A 27,954-nucleotide genomic window follows, 5' to 3' on the forward strand; every position below is an offset into this window, starting at 1 on the left:
TTAGGTAGGGGAAGTAACCAGCGTTGATTTTTTTTAATTCGATAGCGACACAAACATCGTGAAACAAATCACCGGTAGAACACTTCCGGTATTTGACGTGTAATGGCTGACAGGTCGAAAAAAGAAGCTACTCCACCTCCGTTGCTGCTTATGCCGGCCGGAGGGGGCCTGACGTTAACGCCGCCTGACCAGCAAAGTCTCTTTATGCCAGTTGTTCAATCAGAACCCTCTCTTTTTGGTCCAGGTTTGTAGTTTGTTCCCAAATTGTTGTCATATTGGTGAACAAGTATAACTTTGTATCTGGGAGTAAGATTACAGGGAGAGGAAACCAAGCTATGTACAGCATGAGCCAGTCTGAATATGCTGTCGTCAGTTGATTCTATCACTGATAACAATGATTCGATCGATATCAGTGCACGCTTCAAGATTTACAGCGATGCAGTATGGAGTGAAATATGTACATGACTTCACAAAAATGGTCATTACTAAAGTATTAAAATTAAGATTTTTACAATTTATACACCGATATAAAGCTGAATAATTTTCCTTTCCTTTCATATAAAATGCGCTAATAACAAAAATATGCTTGGCGTTAAAACGGCGAGTTAAAGAGATGCGTTAAATAAAAGTCGGCAATAATTGACCGCCTGTGCAGGTTTCAAAAAACAAGAGAGGTCTGACGAAAATTATTATTTAATTAATTACAGTGAAAACTCACTAAACCGGACAAGGTCCGGACCGGGGAAAATTTCCGGTTTAGTGAGGATTCCGGTTTAGTGAGGATTTGATGTACGGAGTAAGTTTACTCAAAATATTAACTGAGTTAACCTTAAGGGAAGTTGAAAATTGGAATAAAATTAAAACACACAAAGATAACATTTATTTTACATCAATGATGGTTCAAGTAACTTGAAATAATGCATAGAATATACATGTATATTCATTTATATATCAATGTACATTACAGATACAGTTTATATCATTGTACATGTACATTGTACATGTATCTTTACGCTTCTAGTGTGATACATAATGTTCATAATATTGCCCACTGTTGATTTCCTGATGCCAAAGCGCTCAGCTGAGAATCTGAAATAAATCGAATGAAACATTTTAATGCAGTGTAAAAGCGAAATTTAAACTGAAATTGAAAATAAACAGCAAATTCAAAGATTTCATACAGTAAACATACCTTGATTGTAGGCTTAGGGATTTTCTCAGAATTTCTAATGAGATTCATTTTGTCCTCTAGGGACAGTTCAATTCTTCGACGTTTAGACGGAGGTTGAGACATGATTAAAGCACATGCAAAAGTGATAAACATAATTCTGCGTTTTTATAATCATCTTTTTTCCGAGTAAAAAAATAAAACAACTCGCGTAATTTAATGCTTGTTAAGTATGTTTGATAATTTAATTAACGCACCGCTCTAATTTGATTCACTCATAGAGGTCTTTAGATAAAACAACCCTCCAAAATGATCACTTAATAACCGTTTCTAGTTCTTTATTTTCTACAACAAACAAATTAATGTCTCAATCAATTTTTCTTTTCACAAGTTTGATTAACGTTTGATTATCGCGCGGCAGTCAATCCACAGCGGAATCATCATTATCGATTATCGAGTAATCACAACATCAAAGGTGCAATATTTAACGACGCACCGGCTGTCAAAACAAAGTGACACGCGATTCGCGAATTCCTAATACACAAAATCATTTTGACATGTTTGAACAAATAAACGTCTGGTTTTGCGAGGTAAAATTACGTTGACAACTAACAAATTTTCTCGATTTTTTGTCCGGTATCCGGAATTCCGAGGTTCCGGTTTTGTGGGGATTATTTTACATTGAAAAGTATAAGGGAAAAATCGGGACTCTGAAAAAAGTCCGGTATCCCGAGGATTCCGGTTTTGTGGAGATCCGGTTTAGCGAGGTTCCACTGTATAAACATGAAATTTTGACAATTTATACATCGAAATAAAACTGAATAAATTACCTTTCATTTGACATAAAACGCACTAATGAAAAAAAATGTGTGGGGTTGAAAAGGCGAGTTAAAAAAGAGACGTTCAATGAAAATCGGCAATATTTGACTGCCAGAACAGGTTTGAAAAAGAGGAAAGGTGTAATGAAAATAGTCATTTATTTAAAACTGAATATGAGAATTTGACAATTTATTTACCAATATAAACCTGAATACATTATCTTTCATTTGACATGAAATGCACTAATGAAAAAAATATTTGGCATTAAACCGGAGAGGTAAAAAAAGTCCTTAAATGAAAGTCGGCAATATTTGACCGCCAGTGCAGGTTTAAAAAACAGGAAATGACTAACAAAAATCATCATTTATTTAATTTTAAACATGAGAAATTTACAACTAATATACCGATATCAAGCTTATTAAATTACCTTTCATTTGATATAAAATGCCCGAAAGACAAATGTCTGGGGATGAAACGAAATTTAAAATAAATCCATGTGTACTACCCCAAAATGAACTGGGAAACATGAAAAGTTGCTGGTTTCAAGTATGAACGTAAACGTGTCTTTTCAAGTGTGATGTTAGAATATGCTAACACGATAAATGTTTGTAACACCTTAAGAAGTAATTACGGTGTTAAGAGCCATGCAAGAAAAACACAAAGGGTAATTAGTAATTATTACTCAAATTATAATAAATTAAACGTAGACAAACAAATACCATCGTTCGATCACGTTGTTAAATTCAAACATTATCATTTGTGGGAATGGCATATTTTAAAGAGGATTACGTTATTTATGACTTGGATTTCGATACTATACTTGGTGGGTTTACTAAGAGTGCATATAACTTTTTAGATAGTGATTTTGAGGAAAATTCTGCTACTATTTCTAAATCAATTTATCTCCGAAAACCTCGAGACAGTGACAAAAGTAATTCGCGGAAACAATATGTATGTGATGAAAGTTATGCTTCGGTGTTGGGAATACATGGGCACATGCGTTCAAGACATGGAAAGGAAAACGACAGAGGTGGGAATGTTTTATTGTAAATGTCATACTCAAGTGATTTACATGTACGATGCAACATTGGAGTAAGATTATTGATTATGAAAACATGTATATTTGCCATTTTATTTGCTATTGTGTCTTATTTTCCCAATTAGCAAGGCACATACATGTACAGTAAAAATATTTCCAAAAAATCACTGCTGTCATGCATACCAAAAATCATGTACTTCTAAAATGAATTAATATATGTTTTCTGGAGGTAAATAGAGATTTATCAGTGAAATAAAGATGTTTTTCATAATTCAACATTTTTATATATTCATTTTAAGCATTTTGAGTTGATGGTCAATGGTGTTCATGAAATGTAGAAGGTCCATCTTCCTCAGTTATGAAGAATCTGCCAGGAAAACGTCAGACGCATTTGGACCTGAAAGCACAATTTAAATGTGAAACATGAGCTTTTTGTAACATAAATATCATAACCTGCATTCTGATATTTATCAGCAGTCTTATATCACTGGTTTCCATGCATTATCGCATAAATTGGTTCATTCCAAGACCAAAACAGTTGTTAAAACGTTCATAAGTAAATGCTGCAACAACAAAAAAGATAGCCAAGGAAAAAAATAAATAAAGGTGAAATATAGCACTATTATCATTGATGCTGCATTTTGATCTGTCTTTAAGGATTATATCATTAATTCTTTTAACTCATGGTCACTTTTTATTCAGCTTGACATATAAGATATTTATTGCAGCTACCACATACATACCCTCATCAAATTCCAATTTATGATGAGAAAAAATAATGCTTCAAACCAAAAATTCACTAACATGTTAACTTGTAATCTTATTAAAAACTCCCCCGGTACAACCATCAATATGTTAGGTACCAAATTATGCCAAAATAAATGTAAAAATACATTTTGAAAGGCAATTAAATCCCGCCAGATTGATGCAGAATTTATTCAGTAAAAACACATTTTCAATACATAACTGTCGAATATTTTTAAAATCATTTTTTTTTAAAAAGTGTACGACTACATTTAGCTATGCTATGCCAACACCATTACAATAACGAATTGTTGAAATTTATTTAAGAATGTGTAGAGTAACGAACGAAACCTATCACTAAAACGGCAAATTCCGCTATTTTGTTCGGATATCACCCATCCGAATGCGAAGAACTGTCCCATTGTCTTATAAAAAATGGTAGAAGTACCGAATAAAAACTCAAAACTACATGAAAGCAATAAACACAAACACTTACGGTTGATCAATGCGACGGTATTTTAACACTCAATGCTTTCTCGAGAGCGTAGTCATCAAAATTATAACGATATATTTCGGTCACATTCACGAATCGTCAATATCGGAAATGCGCAATGCGCATGTGCATGACAACATATTCAAGCATAACGGCTCGTTTCCAGTCCCTGTATTATTGGTCCCAGTTTGTATTTAGCCAATTTAAGGCCTTGTCCTTTTTTGGTCTGACAAAAATACTATCTGTATTCGTCGTAACTGTCCGTCGCATCTTCAAAGAATTGATGACTGAAATGCTCAACTTATTTGTTAGGGTAAACCTTATATTTAAAATATTTGTATGAAACCTTTGACATAACTGCACATCTACATACTTAAAAAAAACTGCTAGATAGCTACTTAAAACCAACACAGTTTATCGGAATCATACCTGGGTATCTGCTCATTAGGGCGTTACATTAGTTGATCCGACTTTTGACCCAGACTACAGATAAAAGCAGATATAAGACAACTTTCATTTTTACCGAAAATTACTTTCCAAATCTGTGCTCAGTTTTTTTATGGAAATATATGTCTGCTTTTGTGTTGTTTGACCTTTAAAACAATATTAACCTTCAACTTGAAATACTTTTTTTGTTCTTCATATTTACTCAAGAGGTCACTCTAGTCTATAGGTCACTCCTACCAGCAATCTAGCATAACATAACACATAACTATGTATAACTGCAGTTATTTATTGTCAGAAAATTTTGAAAGGCCTAAGTAGCTGCAATTAAAACAACTCTGGATTCAGAAGAAGATTCATGAGTACAAATCAAATCCAAAAAAATACTTAAACAAACACGAGTACAACATGAATCCTCATCTGCACATGCATGTAGATGTAGAAATTTGTTCAAGTTTCCGAAAGTATAAAAGAATAATCACAAGGCAGTGAGCCAATTCATGGATTAATCCAATAGTCATTCAAAGGGAATGTTCACCAAGTCAGAAGTACAGTTCCTTTCATCTGTACATAGTGTTGAGATATTTTGGAGATACTTTCAAAAACTTGAGCAAATTGCATCAACTAGATGAGAGTTCTTGTCATCATTGTAAGATTGGTATGTAATCTGCACATAGACAGCAGGCACCATGCTTTTACCAAATTTCCATTTTAGAGGATGACATTTTGGGTGAAGCTGATAGTTTTGTGGGTCAGTCTCCACCTCCACCAACAGTTCGACCCATGACAGCTCCGCCTGTATCAGGACACAGGGAGGGGCCCCAGACTGCCAACCTGTTTGCTAACACTGGCTCATCACCCGCTGACCCTTTTACACAGATAAACCAGGGTTTGCCAGGAAGGCCTAGCCCCGGGGTGACTCCACCATTCTCACAGGGTTCTGGGACAGGTCCTCTAGCTCCTACATCACATGTACCTGCCTCTAGCCACATGTCTGCAATGCCGCCCATGCCAAATGCTAGTGGTAATACCCATTGTAGTATTAAAAGACTGTTCATAGAATTTAATAAACTGGTTCCAGATTAGCTTTTTGGTTATGGTAAACCTTAAATAGTTGAGTATCATGTACTGATAAGTGATCCGACAAATGATGTTGAAATTACAAAAAAATGGTTGACTTAATGTTTAATCATTGATTTACGAATAAGTCAAACTTGGATATGTTACCCTCATTTTTCAATTTTCAGGTCTGTCCGGCTTGTACAGAAAGCATGGTTCTAGTCGTTATGCACCAATGCCGACCGGAACATACGCCAATTCTCAGTCCTCCTTCATTGCCAACCCGCCTGCTCCTATCCCATTCTCACCTGATTTCAACAGCTCCTCCAGTCATAGGGCAGACCCAGGCCCCCCCTCAATCCCTGCTATCCCAGCCCAGCCCAGTATGGGGCCACTCCCAGGGATGGGCTATGTACCAAATGCTACAGGTATCTAGAATTACTATTTGAAATAAATGCTGCGAATAAAGTCTTCATAATTATAAACATTCTTATTAAAATGGTTAAAAAAAAAAAAAATTTAAATGAACTTTAATGTTCAACATTAAACACAATTCATATAAAAAGTATTGGTGATATTTCAGGTGTATACGCCCCTGTGTCCCCCCACTGGTGTTTCTGTAAGAAGGTTGAGGGCCGGGATGTCTGGTACCCCCTGTCAATGTCCGACAATCTTACCCTTGAGGATGCCTTCAATACAGGTACCATTTGTTGGCATTTACAGAGAATCAGATGTGATTTGCCAGCAGATTTCTGCTAATCTAACAGGGACATAAAAACATATATTACAAAAAAAGATTGGTTTATTTTAAATGATAACTGGTTGCTTTTGGATATTACCTTAATTTTTTTAAGTATTGACACTCCAGTTCGCTTCGATTTTGAAGTCAGAAAAACCCTTTAAAGGGCTTCTCGAAGACCAGTTATGCTTCTGTGGCAGGGTATTCCCTCCCCCCTTCCCCCCTTTGACACCCAATTAAGCTCCCCCATAAGTCATATCCAAAATTGTTCCAGCCTTACACCTGCCAAGTCAATCACATCCCTTAATTAACCTTAACCACTTAACCCTGATTGTCCGAGGTTATTATTATATATCACATTATAAAACCCTTGCTCATATTTTCTTTTTAAGGTATGATCCATAAAATATTTTTAATTAAATATATTTTCAATTAAATTACATCAGAATTTTTTCAAGCTTAAGTTCTCTTCTTTATTAAAAGCCAACCATATGTTTTGTCAATGCATATAGTGTCTTGCCATGGTGTCCAGCATATGTGGGTAAAAGTAGCATAGTCAACAATATTTTTTGTATGCAATGACTATTTAACAACAAGCATATATTTCTTAAACCTCTGCCCCCAAAAGGCATAAAGGCTTCATTTTGTCAAATAACTTAATCAAACATGATTTTGCAAAAAAAAAAGAAATGCCAAAAATGTTGCTCAACTGGATCCTGTAATAATGGATTCAAAATTGTTCAAGAAATTCGGGCCAGTCTGTCATTGCAGTGTTTTCTACAGGTCAAGCCAACCTGGTGGTGCCTATTGAGGGAGGTCGATATGATGTGAACTTATCAGAGCGCAAGCGGTACTCTGTCTACTGGGAGGAAGATCCAAGGCTGGTGCGCCGATGTAGCTGGTTCTACAAGCGTGAGGGTGACACTAGATACACCCCATATGAAGAGAATATGTGCTTGAAGTTGGAGGTATGTATCTGTGTACCTTGAACTGAAGTTAGATTGATGTTTTTCACATTACTGAGAATTCCTCTGCTAGTGATTTGTCCTGCTATCTAGATTTTAGGTAATTTCAAAAATTTATTTCTGTAGTTCATTTACAAGGAAAACAAAAATGTATATGAAGACTTAACAAGCTTGTCCCTGAGCGATTTCACTTGAGTGATCATAAAGGATTTGCAAGCTTGTCGCAGTTTTTATCAGCTTGTCCCCGAGTCAGGGTTCGAATTTAAATTTGAGGAGCACTTGCAAAATTTTGCGAGTGCTTTTTGAGGCAACTCGCAAAATGAAAAATTAACTTGCAATTTTATTATTTTCTTTATTCCCTTATAATATTGTCTAATTAAAGTAGATATTTACACCTATAAAGACATATTATGAATATTAAAAAAGTATCAATCTTGTGTGACTCGACTACTAGAACTTGTTGATGGCTTAAATTATTTTTGGAGGGTACAGATGACTCATCGGATGCTGGCCGCTTTTTGATAACAAAGCTGTCCAATAATTTGACATTGTTAACTTTGAGGAGGGCGCCATCGGGTAATACCCATTCGGCGAGCACGCTACAGATTTCATTAACTGATTAAGTCTATAAGTATTAAAAACAATAACATTATAAATTTATAATAAATAAAAGCAACAGTAAATGTAGCGTGGATGTTTTGGACTATAAAATATATCGAAGTCGGGGGTTTTAATAATACCCCAAATCAGGATTTTCTTTAATTCGATGTCTGATTTTCAGGAATTTTCATATAATTTGTAGGTAAAGTGTAATTCAAAATGTTTATATTTATGTTTATTGTTTATATTCAACCACTAGCGTAGGGGCGCATGTGGTAGGGTGTGGGAGGGGTCCACCCCTGTTACAAGGGGGGTTTGTGGGGTTTCCTCCTAGAGTGTTTTGTTTTCATTCTCAATTAAAATCATTTTCCATGATTTTCAGACTCTACAAAATGTTGTTGCTTTTGCACAAAATTTGGAAGGGTGTGTTTAAATATCAAAATTAAAATTTGTCTTCTTGTCTGTGGTAATATGACTGTACTTGTCTGGAGTCTTCTTTAGTGCAATGTCTCATTTTAACAGAAAGTTAAGCATTTGAAACAATCATATTGGCATAAATACACACAAAAAAAACACAAATATGTAGGGTAAGAAATTTAGTTTGTACGATCAGGATTGAGTACGAATGTTATATCAACCTGGCTGTTATTTAATTGTCTTTGGTAAAATTATGCTTAATATGTTGATGTTTTAGAATAAAATGACAATAAAAATCACTGCCCTTGCTTAAAAAAACACTTATACAGCATAGAACATTGATAAAATAACACCGAAAATCGTTCCGACAAAATGGCGGTTTCAGCGAATTTTGACATGATCGTAGACATGATAGGAAAACGCGACATAAAGCATCAAAATATTTTGGAGGTTACAAAAAAATGTTCATCATTAATATTTTACAAATACTCTTTCAAAACATTTACTGATAAATTGATGTATTTGATTGTGTTAGCGCCAGCTTTCCTATGTCTACAAATCGGCAGTTACCATCTGCTTCAAATCAACAATAATTAAAATAGCGAATCTCGTCTGTACAGAACAATTATCAATTATTTTAAAAGGTGAATTAGTGCTTGACAACATTTTTCACCATCCCTTCGCATATTCTATAGCATTTTGCAAACTTTCATCTTTGAATGAACGAGTTCTCATTGTATATTCTGATTTGCTGATTCAATAGCTCCGCCTCCTGGCGATATTTCTCTAATTGGCTCTTCCCATTTATCGGATTAGAACCATTTATGAATACACAGGTCGTCTGCTCCTTACGCACAATAAACTGTCACATGACTCGTACATGGCATAATGGAAGATGAAAGGGCAGTACGGCATATTTTAAGCAGTCAATGGTGCAGCATATGAAAACGTCCGGTCACATTAAAAGAGGCGTACAAGGCTATTATAAGGAATTTTCAAAAGGCCCGGGGTCAAATTCTGGGATGTTTTTTGGCGATTTTCTGGACATATCATACGTCTACGTCTGCTTATTGAAACCCCACTTAGACAGTTAAGCGGATATATTCAAAGGTTGATGGTGTTAACATAAAGTGCGCCAAAGCGCTAAATTTAGCCAATGATTGAGCTAGGTGATTACGTCATTTGTATTCACTTTGTATTATGCAAGCCTCGGAGCATCCTGGAAAGATTCGAGAGAAAACTCGGCCTTTTCCGTATTTGTTCTATTTTTGAAAACTTACTTGAGCGTGACTCCGTACTGTCTTCTCTTTACTGGTAGTGTAAACATGCCACTTATAGGTTGTTTACACTCGACCACGTAGCGAAGTTAAGTTTATGTTTATTCTACTTTTCTTTTAACATTTTGTGGTCTAGAAAAAGCCACTCGCAGTTTTTTGCGAGCTCGAATAAAAGTCACTCGCAATTTGCAAATGTCGCTCGCATTTTGCGAGTATGCGAGTCTAAATTCGAACCCTGTGAGTGATAATGCAGTATTCATAAGCTTGTCCCTGAGTGATCATGCAGTATTTATAAGCTTGTCCCTGAGTGACCATGCAGTATTAATAAGCTTGTCCCTGAGTGATCATGCAGTATTTATAAGCTTGTCCCTGAGTGATCATGCAGTATCATGCAGTTACACAATAGCACACAACTTAAAACAAGACATAATATTCTATCAAATGTTTATCCTATGTTTCTCAAGGAAGAGTACAAGACTGCCATTTCCAGCGGTGTGTGGCACAAGCCTATCCGACTTGAGAGTGACGAGACGGTTGTTATGCACAATGCCAATGTGATGGTCCACTATGTGGCCTCATCACAACCAGACGAGTGGGGAAATTTACAGGTATGGTCAATGGCACCTCTAAACAAAATATTTTTGTGATTAAACTGATATCAATTGCTAGTAACAATTTTAATATAATTTGTGACACTTGCTTCATAGTTGAAAGTATGATCTAAAGACACTTTATCATACCCTCACTGATATGCTGGTCATGGTATGTTAGCCTTAACCTTTATCAGTGAAAAGATTTGACATGGCTTAGATTATCTCTGCAGAGAGTTTGAACGTTATATAGATATGTTTATTCAAATGCACAGGTATTCTTAAGGAATGAATGGTTTGTTTGATGTCATTATCGAGGTATGAATGCAGTTGGGCTGGTTGTATGTATGTATGTATTTCTTTAGACCTTGCGGTCAAGGATAACCCGTAAAAGTGCAAGCACTCAATTCCATTAGGGTCCTTTGTTTTTGCTGAAGGGACAGCAGGCTGAAGAGACAGTGGTGGGATACAAGGAAGTCAGGGTGCTATACCCTAGCTCTTTCTGGAAGAGACCCCTTGGTTTACGTGCTCGGTATAAAGCATTGATACACAGGTTACAACTTTCCTTGGTTAAACCAGTACTGAGTAAACCACTTTTCCAAGCACTACCCTTTAGATGCCGAGCGCCAGGCAAGGGAGCTACTTGTACCAACTTTGAACGTCTTTCGGTATGACACGGCCAGGGATCGAACCCATGACCTCCCGCTTCGTAGGTGAACACTTAATTACTAGGCCACGGAGAAGGTTTTATGTGTTAAGGTGAGTCGAGACCTTTAAACCATGCAAGCGAACGCTTAACCACTAGGCCATGGAGAAGGTGTTATGTGTTATGGTGAGTTGAGACCTTTAAACCATGCATACTTTAACCATCCCCACTGTGTTCATATCCCAGATAATGACAACAATGACTCATTTCATAACTTATATTTATACCAAAAGTTTATTATTACTTCCAGGATGGTTTAAAAACACTTCATATCATTTAAAAAAAAAAGTTATTCTTCCTCACCCATACTGTCAATAGTATGACCAGACGGTATCTGGAAACAGTTTATCATATTTGAAACAATGAGAAGATAAACAATTTGTTTGGTTAACATGTTAGTTGTTAGGCATATGTATATATCCTGGATACCACATTGTTTATGTACATGAAGCTGTTGTTAACAATACAGTAATACTTGCACATGTATGTACAGGTGAGCGCCATTAACACATCACAGGTAAATCTAGTCACCAGTCACATTTGAATGAAATGCTTGTTGTGAAAATTGTTCTTCCGCAATCTGTCTCACCCTGTCATCCCTTCTATGTAATGTATCACTCTGCCTTCCTTCCTACCATGTCTGACTCTGCATTCCCTCTCTTTTTTCACATGCCACTCTTTCTATTCACCATCAATTGTCCCATTTTTCCTTCTATTCCATTTAATGTCCCATTTTGCCTTCCCTTACATCTCATGTCTCACTCTGCCATCCCTTCTATGTAATGTCCCATTTTGCCTTCCCTTACATCTCATGTCTCACTCTTTCATCCCTTCTATGTAATGTCCCATTTTGCCTTCCCTTACATCTCATGTCTCACTCTGCCTTCCCTTCTATGTAATGTCCCATTCTACCCCTATTCACATTTAATGTCCAACTCAGCCCTTCCCTTCTATGAAATGTGTTACTCTGTCTTCTCTTCTGTTTAATGTCCCTTTCTATTAAATGTCCTAGTCAGCCCTTACCTTCTATCTTATGACTCACTCTGTCTTCCCATCATTCTAATGTCCCTGTCAGCCCTTCCTTTCTATCTAATGACTCACTCTGTCTTCCCTGCTATTTAATATCCCAGTCAGCCCTTCCTTTCTATCTAATGACTCACTCTGTCTTCCCTGCTATTTAATGCCCCAGTCAGCCCTTCCATTCCATTTAATTACTCATTCTGCCCTTCCCAAACTGACTCCTTCTATCTAATGACTCACTCTGTCTTCCCTGCTTTTTAATGTCCCTGTCAGCCCTTCCATTCTGTTTAATTACTCATTCTGCCCTTCCCAAACTGACTCTTTCTATATAATGACTCACTCTGTCTTCTCTGCTATTTAATGTCCCAGTCAGCCCTTCCCTTCTATGGAATGTCTCACTCTGTCTTCCCTTCTATTTAATGTCCCAATCAGCCATTCCTTTCTATCTTATGTCTCACTCTGTTTTCCCTTCTATTTAATGTCCCAGTCAGCCCTTCCCTTCTATCTAATGACTCACTCTGTCTTCCCTTCATTCTTATGTCCCTGTAAGCCCTTCCTTTCTATCTAATGACTCACTCTGTCTTCCCTGCTATTTAATGTCCTAGTCAGCCCTTCCCTTTTATGGAATGACTCACTCCGTCTCCCCTGCTATTTAATGTCTCAGTAAGCCTTTCCTTTCTATCTAATGTCTCACTCTGTCTCCCCTGCTTTTTAATGTCCCAGTCAGCCCTTCCCTTTAATGGAATGACTCTGTATTCCCTGCTATTTAATGTCCCAGTAAGCCCTTCCTTTCTATCTAATGTCTCACTCTTTCTTCCCGGCTATTTAATGTCCCAGTCAGCCCTTCCTTTCAATCTAATGTCTCACTCTGTCTTCCCTGCTATTTAATGTCCCAGTCAGCCCTTACCTTCTATCTTATGACTCACTCTGTCTTCCCATCATTCTAATGTCCCTGTCAGCCCTTACCTTCTATCTTATGACTCACTCTGTCTTCCCATCATTCTAATGTCCCTGTCAGCCCTTCCTTTCTATCTAATGACTCACTCTGTATTCCCTGCTATTTAATGTCCCAGTAAGCCCTTCCTTTCTTTCTAATGTCTCACTCTGTCTTCCCGGCTATTTAATGTCCCAGTCGGCCCTTCCCTTTAATGGAATGACTCACTCCGTCTCCCCTGCTATTTAATGTCTCAGTAAGCCCTTCCTTTCTATCTAATGTCTCACTCTTTCTTCCCGGCTATTTAATGTCCCAGTAAGCCCTTCCTTTCTATCTAATGTCTCACTCTGTCTTCCCGGCTATTTAATGTCCCAGTCAGCCCTTCCCTTTAATGGAATGACTCTGTATTCCCTGCTATTTAATGTCCCAGTAAGCCCTTCCTTTCTATCTAATGTCTCACTCTGTCTTCCCGGCTATTTAATGTCCCAGTCAGCCCTTCCTTTCAATCTAATGTCTCACTCTGTCTTCCCTGCTATTTAATGTCCCAGTCGGCCCTTCCCTTCTATGGAATGTCTCACTCTGTCTTCCCTGCTATTTAATGTCCCAGTCAGCCCTTTCTTATTATCTAATGTCCCACTTTGTCTTCCCTGCTATTTAATGTCCCAGTCAGCCCTTCCTCTCTATCTAATGACTCACTCTGTCTTCCCTGCTTTTTAATGTCCCAGTCAGCCCTTCCCTTCTATCGAATGTCTCACTCTGTCTTCCCTTCTATTTAATGTCCCAGTCAGCCCTTCCCTTCTATCTTATGACTCACTCTGTCTTCCCTTCTATTTAATGTCCCAGTCAGCACTTCCTTTCTATCTAATGTTTCACTCTGCCTTTCCTTTTGTCTAATGTCCTGCCAAGCCTCCTTTTCTATATAATGTGCCACTCTGCCTTCCCTTCATTCTAATGTCCCACTCAGCCTTCTTTTCTATATAAGGTGCCACTCTGCCTTCCCTTCATTCTAATATCCCACTCAGCCTTCTTTTCTATATAATGTGCCACTCTGCCTTCCCTTCATTCTAATGTCCCACTCCACTTCCCTTCCATCTAATGTCTCTTTCTGCTTTTGTCTCCATTTATTGTTGTAAATTTTGTAGTGTGGTCTGGGTTTTGCCTGAGCTGTAATATAACATTGTTTTATGTAACTAGGATCAGCATACTATTCATGTAACATCTTTGATATTGATACGGACAAATTCTCCTGACCTTGACTGTTTATCATGAATATATTTTATGGAGGTTACAAACAACATTAAGGTTTCAATGAGCAATTGAATTTCATCTTAAGTTTAAGTTAGTAAATCATCATTTCAAACTATAGACCTATGAAAGAGTATTGAAGCAAAAATGACAGCTTGTGTTTTGACTTGTACAATTTGCTTTCAGACATTTACATCTTGCCTTATTGCAGCCTCAATTCATCATCTGATCAACATTAGTTGTATTGGTCATCTTGCTTGATGCTTCATTCCATTCAGTTTATTTTCAAAGCTAATCCAGGAGTTTAGATAATCTGTTACAAGTCATTAAGAGACTTCACATTCTCCTAATGACCGAAGAGCACATCTAAGCAACTACTTTGTAACATGCCAAGACAGTTTTTTTAATGGAAACAGCTCCATCTTTCGACAACAGAGGGCACAAGTTCCAATAGTTATTTGTGACCAAACAGAAACTCTGGACCAGAAGCAACCTGTTCTGTTCCATTTATAACATATTTTCTTTTTTTTTAAATTATGTAAATTACCCACATAGTTGTGCAGCCTGGTGTAATGATATGAAACACTCATATTATTGAAGTTTGCATCCTGTTTGCTAAATTCGGCAATGCAGTATTTGTCCTGATGCTTGCTGACATTCTAATTCGTGTTGGAGTATTGTAAACTAAGCAAGGAAAGAAAGTTAGTAAGGAAGAAAGCTTTAAATCTAGTTATAGTTAACTGAAATAAAGGGATAGCTGGAATAAGAATATTTTACATGATTATATGTGAGATTGATTAATTAATTAATTGATAGCTGACCGCCTGAGTAATTCAGAAAGAAAGCAAGCCAGAATGCAAGATGTACATGTATAAAAATTAAGGATGAGATCCAATAGAAATGTACAAGGCAGAACCTTTCCTTTAGACCCATACATACAAATGTATTAACATATTAATTTTGTTTTGGAACACTTGTGATACACTAGCCTATTAACAATTACCATTATTTACATGTATATACACAAGCCTATAGCTACCAACTGCGCTATCAAGTCAGCTATATAAATTAAGAAAATCATTCAGCTGTGACATTATGAATGTAGAGGTCAGAAGGATCAGGTCAATTTTGATGAGTACTATCTTTAGTATATATTTTAAAATCCGAGTTCACATCATTTACATTTTTATTTTATTTATTTATTTCTTCTTTCATGTAAATGGTTTAAATATTTTTCAACTACAGTGGAAACCCATTGGCTTGATATCCAAGGGACTGGCCAAAATACTTCGAGCTTTGTGAATATCGGGCCATGCCAGAGTGCTTACAAAGAGTTAAGATACATAAAGTTCAAGCTATGTGGAAATTGAGCCAACGGGTTTTGACTATATGTGTATATGCTTTTGGCATGAAGCAAGAACAGAAATTTTTGTATCATCAGTGCCCTTTGAATACTCTGATCATTTCACCAAAATAAATTTGGTAATGAAAAGTCGGAATCAGTTTGTTTGTAACACATGTCTGTTTTTGGAAAACAGGATCAAAACTGTTGTGGTTTATGTTTGAACTCCTTTCCTATCTTACTTGTTTGCCTTAACCAAAACCTTTTCAATAAGAAACTATTTGCTTCTTTTTGAAGGACTTCTATCAACATTTCAAAAATAAGCATTTAAACTCCTACTAATGTTGGAGCAACAGCTTAATAAGATGCTTACCTTTAAACATGAATCATGAACTTTGGCTGTAGCATTATATTGAAAACAAGACAGGATTTTAACTGAAGTGAACTTGGCCTTATGAGAAGGTTGGCTGTTGTAATGGCTGCCGTGCTTATTGCATATTGTGTATAGTTTGTCTGTTGAAGATCTTCTTTTTTGACATATTGTGTTTGGCTTGGTGTCGTTGTTGTGCCGTAACTAAAAAAAACTTTCAAGATATTCAATGAAACTTGATACACTGGTTTAAAGGGACAATACATGTATAGCCAAGTTAAGAAATCTTACTTAAATAAATGTCCAGGTATGCTAAATAAACAGACTGGCAGTGTTGCTCCCTCTGCAGCACTCCTTTTCTTAATTATTACTGTCATATTTTTAAATATCAAATTGAAATGTTGTTTTGATTTTTTACAATATTTTCAACTCACTAATTCTGGAAACAGGCTGAGAAAAAGTCATTGAACTGTCACTTAAACTCTTTTGAGCTGAGGGGGAAATTTTCTCTTTACATTTTCTCTTATCACATTGTCGGATACCTCCAATACACACTAAGCTATGCTTTGTTGTCTACTGCAATTTGGCTAGGTAAATCTCGTAATCATGAATTTTAATGTGACAGTTTCATTGGTTCCGCAAAGTACCAGATGCTATGCGGTTGAAAAATATTCTGCCCATTATGGGAGTTGAACAGCGTCTGCCTTCTCAATACAGTAATATTAGGCAGAAGTTAAGACCACACGGCCATGAAGGCTACTGACACTGAAGTGTTATTGAACCAAATTTGAGTGTAACATGCAAATTCATTGGGAAAGAGTTGTCTCTCCTGCCTAATGCATGTTCCTTAAAACAAGATTTTGTCAGTCAATTGTTCCATGGTAAGTATAAAGTGTAACTGAAGAAAGTACTGTGGTTGCAATGCGGATATCACTGAGTACGTTGTTTTTCTGATCATAATAGAAACTGACTGAAAGAATCCTTGTCTCAGTAGTTTAGTCTGATCCCTATTGGAAGCTTTTTAACTTTATATATTGTCTCATTTCCACACACAGACAGACCAGCCACGACCTCGTGTAGTAAAGCGAGGTGTTGGAGACTTTGACATTGACAAGGGGGAGTCTCGTCAGGTGGACCATCTTCTGTTTGTTGTACACGGCATCGGAACAACTTGTGATCTACGCTTCCGTAGCATCATTGAATGTGGTGAGCAAAGAATAGGGCCTTTGTTTTCGATTCCTGGTTTACCGTTAGAACACATTTCTATGGTTATATGTCAGATACCAACATATTCATGTATATGTGGATACAACCTGCAGATTGTTTTTTATAATGGCATGCTTTGGTGTTACAACCCTCTTTATAATGTCAACACTTTGTCCTACCTTTAAAATTGAACAACACTTGCAACCAGTTTCTATCATTTTTTAGAGTGATAACTAGCAGTTCAAAGCTGTCTTCATAATCAAGCATCAATAAATCAGAACCATCATGGTTTGTTAACGAATAGTTGTGTTTTGTTTAAGTGGATGATTTCCGGTCGACGTCACACTCACTGCTGTCGAGCCACTTCACCCAGGCCGTGGAGAGTAACAGGATCGGCCGTGTTGAGTTTATTCCCATTCAGTGGCATATGGCAGTCCATGGGGACGCGACCAGCATTGACAAGTTAGTACATGCACAAATGTTCAGCATGTTTGTCATCAGGATTGTGTAAAGCAGTTTTTTAAACAAATTTATCACTAACTTGATATTCATACAAGTCTATTGCCTCATTTTTATTGTCTTTTTAGGTCATTTATACTCTTAAATAATAGATACGGTAATACTTTAGCCTTGGTATTTGTGGTCGTTTGTGTACAAAACCTTTTACTTTTCACATAATAAATGTTCAAGATATTCCTATGGAACTTTGTACTCATGATGCAAGAGACAATTTGCACATGTTCATGAAAGCCTAACTCTAACTTCAATATTTGTTGAGTTATGGCCTTTTGACTGCAAAAAACAACATACTTGTGTTGACTTGTCTTAATTTGCAATACGTTTCATTTCAGACGCATAAAACAGATTACATTACCCAGTATTCCTAAGCTGCGACACTTTGTCAATGACACAGTTACGGACGTACTTTTCTACACCAGCCCGACATACTGCCAGGTACAAGAATAATGTTAATTATATTTCAAATTTAATTGCTTCTGTAAATACTTAAAATGATTAATCTCAGGTCAGTTAACAAAACCTGACGATTGCTAGGTATAAGGGTTTGTTTCATCTTCTTGGAAGTTCTAAATTTGCTATAGGTTATATGAACAGCTATCCTAACTATGGTAAAATGGTAAAAAGATCTACATAGCATGCTATAAAACAGATTGCTTCTATTGGCCTGTGATATGGAAAAAATACACGTCAAGAGTGTGAAAGTTGTCTTGTGGTATAGGTATCACCCTCTCACTGAAGGGGTTCAAGTTTTAATGTAGGAAACAGACTTTTAAAGTGATTCATATTAGTATTTTAAGGTTGACTTCATGGCTGAGCTGAAAATATGTATAAACAAATTAACTATGTGTATGTTTCAGCGTTTGGTTGATACAGTAGGGAATGAGATCAACCGACTGTACGAGCTGTTTCTCTCACGCAATCCAGCGTTCCAGGGTGGGGTATCTGTGGCTGGGCATAGTCTAGGTACAGTTTTCACTATGTTAGATGAATGGACAAAATCAGTTTAATCAATCAATTTAGGTTCATTGTTTGCAATTGGATGCAAGATTAAGAACTTTTCTTTGCCAGGGCCATAAAACTAGGATAGAAGCCATATTATTTTTTTATTTCATGCATGTCATGATGTCAGACATCAACTGTAAAATTTTACCAACAATACAATTATAAAAAAGAAATCGTAACAAATTTTAAAGAAAGATACTGATTTCTTGCAAATGTGTTGCATTCATTACCACGTATAATTATAATACTTTGAAATATCATTTTTATAGGTTCCTGCATCTTGTTTGACCTTCTTCAACACCAAGGTGACCAATCAGAAGCCATGTTTGAAAGTGTTGAGCAGCCAACCAATAGGGAGGCAGATTCTCAATCTGACACTTCCAAGGAAATAACTGTAAGACATTTGAATTTACTAGTGCCCTCATTATCATAGTAAAGAATACTTCACATTGCTCGCCCAAGCCAAGCCACAAGTAACTAGGTAACAGTCCTACTACGATCAGGGAGAATAGGTGATCGTGAGATTATTTTTTTAAATTCAATTATACCCTTTTGATTTCTTTTGTCTATTTTGGAAGCCTGTGTTTTTGCGGCGTTCATTGCCCAGGAATGTCTGGTGTAGCTTTACTTGTATAGACATATGCGACCCTGCATTGTTGTTACTTATTCATGTAACTGAAGAATTAGCAGAGTAGACTTAGTTTTTTGGAGATTTTTGTTTGTTTCATACTGATGTTTTAAGAAGGGGCTAGAAAGAGACTTCCAATTTGGATTGGTCAATTGATTTGATCCAAGGTCGCTTAATATAGCTCTAATATAATGAGAACCAGACCATTGTAAAACTAAACAGATAAAAGAAAAAGCAGCGAATGCTATAAAACATTTAAACAATTCGGGATATGTCCCAATATTTAGGATTTATAGAAAAGAAAACATTGTGTTGACCCGGTCTCAGGTATAACTACCCAATGAAACTGCAAATCCATTACAATGGGAAATGAACACAAGATCAAAAATCAAGAAATAATTTTTAGGGGTTGTTGATGTCTTTTTTATAAAATGTATGTCTTCAGCAATTTTTGGAAAATTCATTAACATTTTATGTAAACATTAATGATTTATGTACTGGTATACATTTCTTGAACCAGTGCAATGTAATTTATTGGGCTCTTTAATAAATATTATATTGCATGCCAATAAGATAGTAAAGGACATGTATGTACATGATTATCGATGTTTATAGCCGGAGATTGAAAGTGCCAGCTCCAGTGTAGATGAACCATGTGATGAGACCGTTACCCTGGCTGACCTTCTTGTCAAGGTCGGGTTACAGGAGAAAGTAGAGCTGTTTGAACAAGAGCAGATTGACCTGGAGTCCCTGGTAGGTCTTGTGGGATGTTTCTGATTGTTACTGTACAGTTCATAAATCATTCTTTCAATCATAAACTACCATATGTTGTTCCAAAGGTATTTTTGAAAATCATGCCCATTTTTTGCGCAAAATTTATTGGTGATTAGTACATAATTATATTATGGTATTTAGGAAACATCTAACCAGCAAGTCAAATTGGAAAGAGTTTTATCATAAAAACGTTTAATTTTGATAAAGGTCTTGAAAACAAAGTATTTCAGAATTTTTTAAGTAATTATATTATTTTGCCAGTGAAATACTTTAATTAGGTAAATGACTCAAAGTGAGAAAGTCTTAAGATATGCTATGAATACTGGCATTGTTTCTATGCCAACTAATTACCAGAAGTGACATTGGCAGATGAGTGCTTTGAGTTTGGCAATCTGACACTATATGAATATGGGCCTTAGAGTATGTGCAGCTTTCAAGCTTAAAACAGCAATGAATAATCTGCCTACCAGAATGTTCAATCTATAAACCTGAAAGGCTCAGGCTTTCAAGACAAAAATACAAAGGGAAATTTTCTTAACAACTGACAGATGCTTAACCACTTCAATAAAGATATTCATAGCTTTTAAACCAGTGGGAAATTTACTTGAGAAAAAAAAAAACCCCAAAAAATGGCTGGTACACAAACACATGGCTGGTACACAAAAACATGGCTAAGTTTTAATATATGTTTTCGGTAAGCAAAGTAGGTAATTATCAAAGGCTCTCATAATCAGATATAAGCATGATAACTTGAATCCTTGTTACAGAGCATGTGTAGTGAATCTGACTTGAAGGAGCTCGGCCTGGGGATGGGGCCAAGGAAGAAGCTGCTGGGGCTAGTTAGAGAGGAGGCAAACAAAAAGGTGAGAGTTACAGTGATTAATGGGTTAGTTTGGACATAGATGAGAATTGGGCATCATTTAAGCCTTTTTCTAGCCAACCTGCTAAGATAATTTCACAGCTTTATGCCCCATCTCATGTCTCTAGCCTGAAAATAACGTACATGATTGTTGAACATCCTACAAATAATGGTCATACATTTTTTAAAAATACATTGCCATTAAGAATCTGAAAAACACTCATGCTTATTCTAATGAATTGACATGCTAAGGTTTACCAAGGTGAGATTTTTATATAATGGTTTACATGACTACATACATTCAAAGTATATCACCATCATACCACTAGTCTCCCATGTGCATTCAGGACAAGAGTAGACAGCAGCAGGTACAAAGGGAAGCCCAGGAGGCAGCCAGGGTTGCACTGCAGCAACAACAGCAGCTGCTTCAGCAGCAACAACAGGAGCAAAGGTTGGTTAGGATATTTGTGTCCTTAGTTGGAGGAACTTCATTCTGTCTGTATGAAAAGCCTTATATAATCCCCTTGTAAATACATCATTCCTTTGTGTTTAAAGCCTTAAAGCCTTATTCAATATGTGCTTAACGCCTTATTGTATCTCCATGTTGAAGAATACAGTATTCTGTCTGTGTGTAACGCTTAAAAAATCCCAATTCGAAGGAAACAGCATTCAACCTCTTTTAAATGCCTAATTGTATCTCCATGTCGAAGAGTACAGTATTCTGTCTGTTTTTAATGCTTAAAAAATGACAATTCGAAGGAAATAGCGTTCAATCTGTGCTTAACGCATTATAGTATCACCATGTCCAAGAATACTTTTAAGTTCAACCAATTTTGTGTTATCATTGACCAATATTTTCAACAAATTGATGCTATTTCAAAATGATAACGTCACATATTTGAATACTCTATATCGTGATTTATAATTACATTAAATTCCACAGGTATAAAGGTAGGTGCCAACATAAGCTTTCATTATGTCTTGTATCTCTACAGACCTGCAACAGGCAGTTCCTCCAGCATGTCGGTGGATTATATTGTGGGTGAGGGCGGGACTGGGCAGCCCCACATCAAGTACCCCCAGCTCAAGTTCAGCCCCGTATCTTGCTTTGCAATTGGATCCCCAATGGGCCTCATACTGTCTGCACGTGGAGTGGAGACCATCGGAGAGGACTTCAGGCTTCCTACCTGTCAGAAATACTTCAACGTGTTCCACCCCTTTGATCCTGTTGTAAGTGGCAGTTTGTACATCATAGATCTGTTACAGTATGAAAGCATGCAAATGAGATAGTTGACTGGTGTTTATGGTCAAGGCTAACTCAGTCATACATTCAAACAGAACAAAAGTGATGATGCTGTCATGGGAGGGTCAGGCCATGATGCAGCCAATAGAACTCCCTTAACTTTTCAAAATTTTTACTGGACAGTATTTTTTTCTTCGTTTTTATATTTGTTGAATAATCATTATCAGTTTTTTATTTGTTTTATTTGGATTGTGCAAATACAAGTACATGAATGGCATAACTGTTTTGGTAGAAAGTCCTTCATATACATTTGTATGTAGAATGTTCTGTCATTGCCTTCCAATCATGTTACGTTGGAATTTCACAAAAATATGTCTTTAATTATACATGTATCCATGTTTCAGGCTTACAGATTAGAACCTTTGATTAACCCATCAGTGGTGAATGTTAAACCGGTTTTGATGCCTCACCACAAAGGCAGGAAAAGGCTTCATTTAGGTAAGAGTTTGGCTGCCATTGCATGTTAATTTGCAGGTCTAATGCCAACGTTTTAATTTCTTTTAAGCATGCCAAATGTTGTAATGAGGTACTTATGTTAACAGTTCTATCAAAGTACGTAATTTAAAGCTAAACTAAATGCAAAACAATAACTTTAAAACAAGTGGGTTTTTTTGGTGTATTTGGTTCTTTGCTTTTTGCAGCATTTTTTATAAATTTATTTCCCTTTTATTTACAGAATTAAAAGAAAGCCTGGCCAGGATGGGAACAGACATAAAGCAGAAGATCATAGACTCTCTGAAGACGACATGGACGTCGATCAACAATTTTGCACGGGCCCACCAGTCTGATGAGAGCTTAGAAAGCCATGTTGATGCCGAGATGTCCCAGATGGCCCAACAGCTTGATGATGATAATGTTTGTGAGTAACTTAGTCACCCTCAGTCGTCTTTATGGAGAATTGCCCTTTTCAAGTTGACTTGAATGAAAACTATCGATGTCTGAACACGAAAAATATTAAAAATACTGAAAAATAGTCTATTAAAATAATAATAAATAGTCTATTAAAATAATAATAAATGCATATGAATGATGAAAAGTAGACAATATTACTCTGATAATCATTAAAATAATTTATTGTTTGTACCATATACAGCTAATTTAAAACAAAGGTCTTTTTAGTGATTAAATAAAAGGTTTTCCATTTAATTTGCTGAAATTTGTTTACCCTGAGTTTCAGTCTCACAGTGTTTGGCAAAAACATTTTATGTTATCAATTCATGGATATCCAAAAGTTACCTGAAAGTTAGTTTGCTTAGATATTCTTCATTGAAGATGTATTGGAAAAGTATTTTTGATAACTTTTTTCATAACTTAATTTCCAGCAATTGTGTCCGGTGCAGAGGAGGAGGTGTATATAGGTCAACTGAACGAGGGTCGTCGTGTTGACTACGTACTTCAGGAACGTCCAATAGAGAGCTTCAACGACTACATGTTCTCACTCACTAGTCATGGATGCTACTGGTATGTACATGTAGTATACAATTCTAGATTTTTTATGACTTAAATTTTTTATGGTTATGATCCAATGAAAAAATGTGTAAATATTAGGGATGCAAACGAATGGCTAAATTGATATTCAAATATTTGGTAATCCTTTCGATCAAATATTTGAATATTCAATAACCAAAATACATCTTTTAGAAGTTGTAGTAAACTATTATTATCATTCGCTTAAGTAATAGCCAAGGCATTTTAACCCTACTGTGTCGTAGCAAGTAAGCACGATTTTCCCCCAATGAGCCTCCCCATTTTTACATAGAAAATGGTAATACATTATGAACAATCAAAAATCAAAATCGAATAAATCCATGCCTTCATATTGTGAAAAAATGTGAAATTAGATGGATCCTAATCAAATGGCGTAATGCGCCAACCGAGGGTCTTCCCGTAGGATGAGCAGCCTCGTTCTGGGATAGACCTCTACCTAATATACGGAACCAACTCGGGAGCTAGTAAAATAATAAAACGAAAACCTGTATGAATTTGATTCTTCTGTTGTACATCAATAGAGGAAATATATCCTTAAACGCTGTACTATACAGTTACATTTCAAAGCAAGAACAGTGCATCAAAACATGGAAAACAGTTAACAGCACATACATGTAACTTCATAATTGTAGCACATGCCATACATAGTATCACGGTGATTTGAGCAATGTTGCACAGCTTAAAATGCAGCCAAGACAACACATTAGTGTGAAGGACGATTCCTTAAATCCTTAATTGGCAAAGGCATTTAAATTTACCGAAAATAATTTATTTTTTGGTGTCCAATAGTCAGTTATAAAATTATGTGGACATTTTGTATGACTTGACGATATGTCCGTAAATGACATATGACACGTGTTTAATGTATTGTCATCACATTCACACCTCTGGCATTAGGGGCCAATCATTGTAAAAACATGACAAACGAACTATATACTCAATAGCAGCGTTGTAGGTCAAAGGTTTTTTTATTCTATTTATTCAACTCTTTTTTTTTCGAATATTCGAATACCAGTTTTGACATTTGAATACCAAACGTTTCATCGAATACTCAAATATTCGTTTGCATCCCTAGACTAAATATACTCATATTCAAACTGTGCTACATTTACCCAGTTGAGTTCAACTTTCATAGTTATACTTTTTGAATAATGACTATAATTTATGTACATGTATGTCCTTCCTTCCTTATGGTATATCCAATACAGTTATCTGATTTTCTGATGTCTGGTAACCAAGTATTACTTTGTTAACATTTGATATAGTTTTATAATAAGATAGACTATGTTAAACATGGACTTAACCAATACTAACGAACAAGCTTTTTTGTTGATGTTCATTTAAATATCAACAGCCTAGAAAATCAAAATGCAAAAAAGTATATATTTTTCTTTCTATTTTGTGCTTTCTTATCCAAATAAGTACTGTGTTGAGGAGCATAGGTTGTTTCAAACAATAACCTTTTTACATTCTATTAATAAGCAATCAACAGTCAAAACCCTTTCAAATATATATTTTCCAAAATTATATCGGCATTAAATATGAACATAACATCGCCACTGGAACGATTGTTTGAAACATTTTGATAAGGAGATCCCGATACTAGTAACTCACAAAACCTAAATACTTCACCCAATCTGCTCACCTGGATGATAGTGAAGATTTTTATGCCCCCGAAGGTGGGCATATTAAAATCGCACCGTCCGTCCGTCCATCTGTGTGTCCGATAACTCATGTCCGGGCTGTAACTTTCCCTTGTATGGACAGATTTTAAAATAACTTGCCACATGTGTTCCACATACCAAGACGATGTGTCGTGTGCAAGACCCATGTCCCTTCCTCTAAGGTTAAGGTCACACTAAGTGTTTATTCACAATGGAGTGCTGCATATAAGGACATAGAGTATAGGTTGTCGTGTCCGGGCTGTAACTTTCCCTTGTATGGACAGATTTTAAAATAACTTGCCACATGTGTTCCACATACCAAGATGACGTGTCGCGTGCAAGAGCTGTGTCCCTACCTCTAAGGTCAAGGTCACACTTAGGTGTTTATTCACAATGGAGTGCTGCATATAAGGACATAGAGTATAGGTTGTGGTGTCTGGGCTGTAACTTTCCCTTGTATGGACAGATTTTAAAATAACTTGCCACATGTGTTCCACATACCAAGACGACGTGTCGCGTGCAAGACCCGTGTCCCTACCTTTAAGGTCAAGGTCACACTTAGGTGTTTATTTACAATGGAATGCTGCATATATGGACACAGAGTATAGTTTGTGGTGTCCGAGCTGTAACTTTCTCTTGTATGGAAAGATTTTATAATAACTTGCCACATGTGTTTGACATACCAAGACGTCGTGTCGGGTACAAGACCCATGTCCCTACCTCTGGTGAAAGATACTCTTAGTGTTTATTCACAATGGAATGCTGAATATAAGGACATAACAGTGTAGGTTGTCAAGTATGAGTGGTATTTTTTAATGTTCAAAGGCAATTTAAAATAACTTGCCATATGTATTTGACACGTAGAGACAAGATCAACTTTTCATATACTGACCTTGTTCATAGGTCAATGTCACATTCGGGGGCATTCGTCACATACTGTGACAGCTCTTGTTTGAGTTTGCTATGATGATGATGATGATGATGATATTGTTTATAAAACTGAGCAAATTTTTATAATGTACTTGTAACTGTGTTATGAAGAAAACTATATGTTAATGTCAAGTTTTTGTTCCAATTCCAGGACCTCTGAGGACACTGTATTATTGGTGCTAAGGGAAATATATTCCTTGTTTGGAATTTCGCCCATTATACCTGGAGCAGAACACTCACAAAAAAGTGTGGTTGGGCCTCCCCCTAAAGGCCCACCACCAATGGGAACCTCATACGGCGCCCCCGCTTCCCGCTCACAACCTCAAGTGGGGCCTCCATTCACAACAGGGCATGGACCCCCACAGGGGCCTCGTTATGGATCAAATATGGAAGTGACAAACAATGTTAGGCCATCGGTACCCATGCATGGGTCTTCCCACATGTACAACCCTGGTTCAGGGCCCATGTCAGGGCCTCCTCAGGTGAATTTGAACTCAAACGTACCTCCCCCTTCAGGGCCTCCGCCCTTTAGTGTTGGCCAATCACGAAGTGCGCCCCCAGCCATGGCTGGCCCTCCACCAATGGCAGGATTTATGAAAAAAACTTAAATTAGAGCTCCAAACTTTCATGGAATAATTTTTTTATATTTAAAATCATAAAATTTTAATCTTGACAACACTCAATAGTTGGTTACATTTTCTGTATCATATAGCACTTGAAAATCTGGATTTGACAAAGTATTATCAAAAAGTGAATTATTTAAATACTTATTGTTACTTTAACTCTTTTTTTTTTTTAATCTTGAGTATCAAACTTACAGAGTGGAGTGTTTCCATGATGCAACTTTGCTTTACTTTCTGTGTCGAAGGTTGTATATTTCCATTAAATGATTGGTATTATATGCATAGGAATACAACCAACCATTTCTCATTAAGGCAAAATCTGTTATACATTCGTTGCTGATCAATTATCATGTGACTTGTAAAGTTGTTGGTGATTGGAAAATGTGTTATTTATATTTTTAAAATGATCTGTATATATGGTATTTATTTTATGTATGCTTGTTAAAATGACAGTTGACTATATTTTTAACTGAACCACTGTTTTTTTGTGAGTATAAGTAAGTTTCAACAAAGTTTATGTCCGATGTGTAAAGTTTTTTTGCAGACTGGCAGGATTTAAACTTGTTATTCATAGTTTATTAAAATAAGTACATTGTAGGATACTGTTACCGTCTTTTCCCAATATATGTAAAATTCGAATTAAAACATGCATGATGTAGATATTTATCTTATTTACAATTTAAAACTGGTTAATTCAGGGTTTAATAAGAAAAAATCATGATCTAAAACTGAATTTATTTCTAACATTAAAGATTTATCTTTGAGTATGATTCTTCATTTCAAGCAATATTTTCTAGATACTCAACATTTCCAAGACATAGATATTATTTGTTTCAAAAGAAAATCCGAACATTTTTGACACTTTAAAATGTTGATTTTGATGGTGCAATAAATTTGTGACAAACCTAATTTGCTCCATTTTATATCATTTTTTGGAAGTCCTATTAGAATTCAAGTTTGCAGTCTGGCATACAGCTTTAATAATAG

At 36.2% G+C, this 27,954-nt stretch overlaps 1 protein-coding gene across 2 annotated transcripts; it reads left to right on the forward strand.

Annotated features, from left to right (window-relative positions):
- The first annotated feature begins 91 nt into the window (after positions 1–91).
- LOC128211887 (phospholipase DDHD2-like) lies at positions 92–27,876 on the forward strand. 2 transcript variants are annotated; one of them, XM_052916997.1, is made up of 20 exons: positions 92–244; positions 5,423–5,731; positions 5,955–6,194; positions 6,350–6,466; positions 7,289–7,473; positions 10,229–10,372; positions 11,554–11,577; positions 17,027–17,177; positions 17,498–17,639; positions 18,029–18,131; positions 18,554–18,659; positions 18,968–19,092; positions 19,942–20,079; positions 20,868–20,963; positions 21,307–21,410; positions 21,955–22,189; positions 22,607–22,700; positions 22,939–23,121; positions 23,585–23,723; positions 26,496–27,876. In XM_052916997.1, the coding sequence occupies exons 1-20, from the start codon at positions 103–105 to the stop codon at positions 26,950–26,952; spliced, it is 3,234 nt and encodes a 1,077-aa protein (XP_052772957.1). In that variant the 5' UTR covers positions 92–102; the 3' UTR covers positions 26,953–27,876. The 2 variants fall into 2 exon arrangements, with proteins under 2 accessions (XP_052772957.1, XP_052772958.1); XM_052916998.1 differs by lacking the exon at positions 11,554–11,577.
- The last annotated feature ends 78 nt before the right edge of the window (positions 27,877–27,954 follow it).

This window comes from Mya arenaria, chromosome 12, assembly GCF_026914265.1.
Source record: "Mya arenaria isolate MELC-2E11 chromosome 12, ASM2691426v1".
NCBI lineage: Eukaryota > Metazoa > Mollusca > Bivalvia > Myida > Myidae > Mya > Mya arenaria.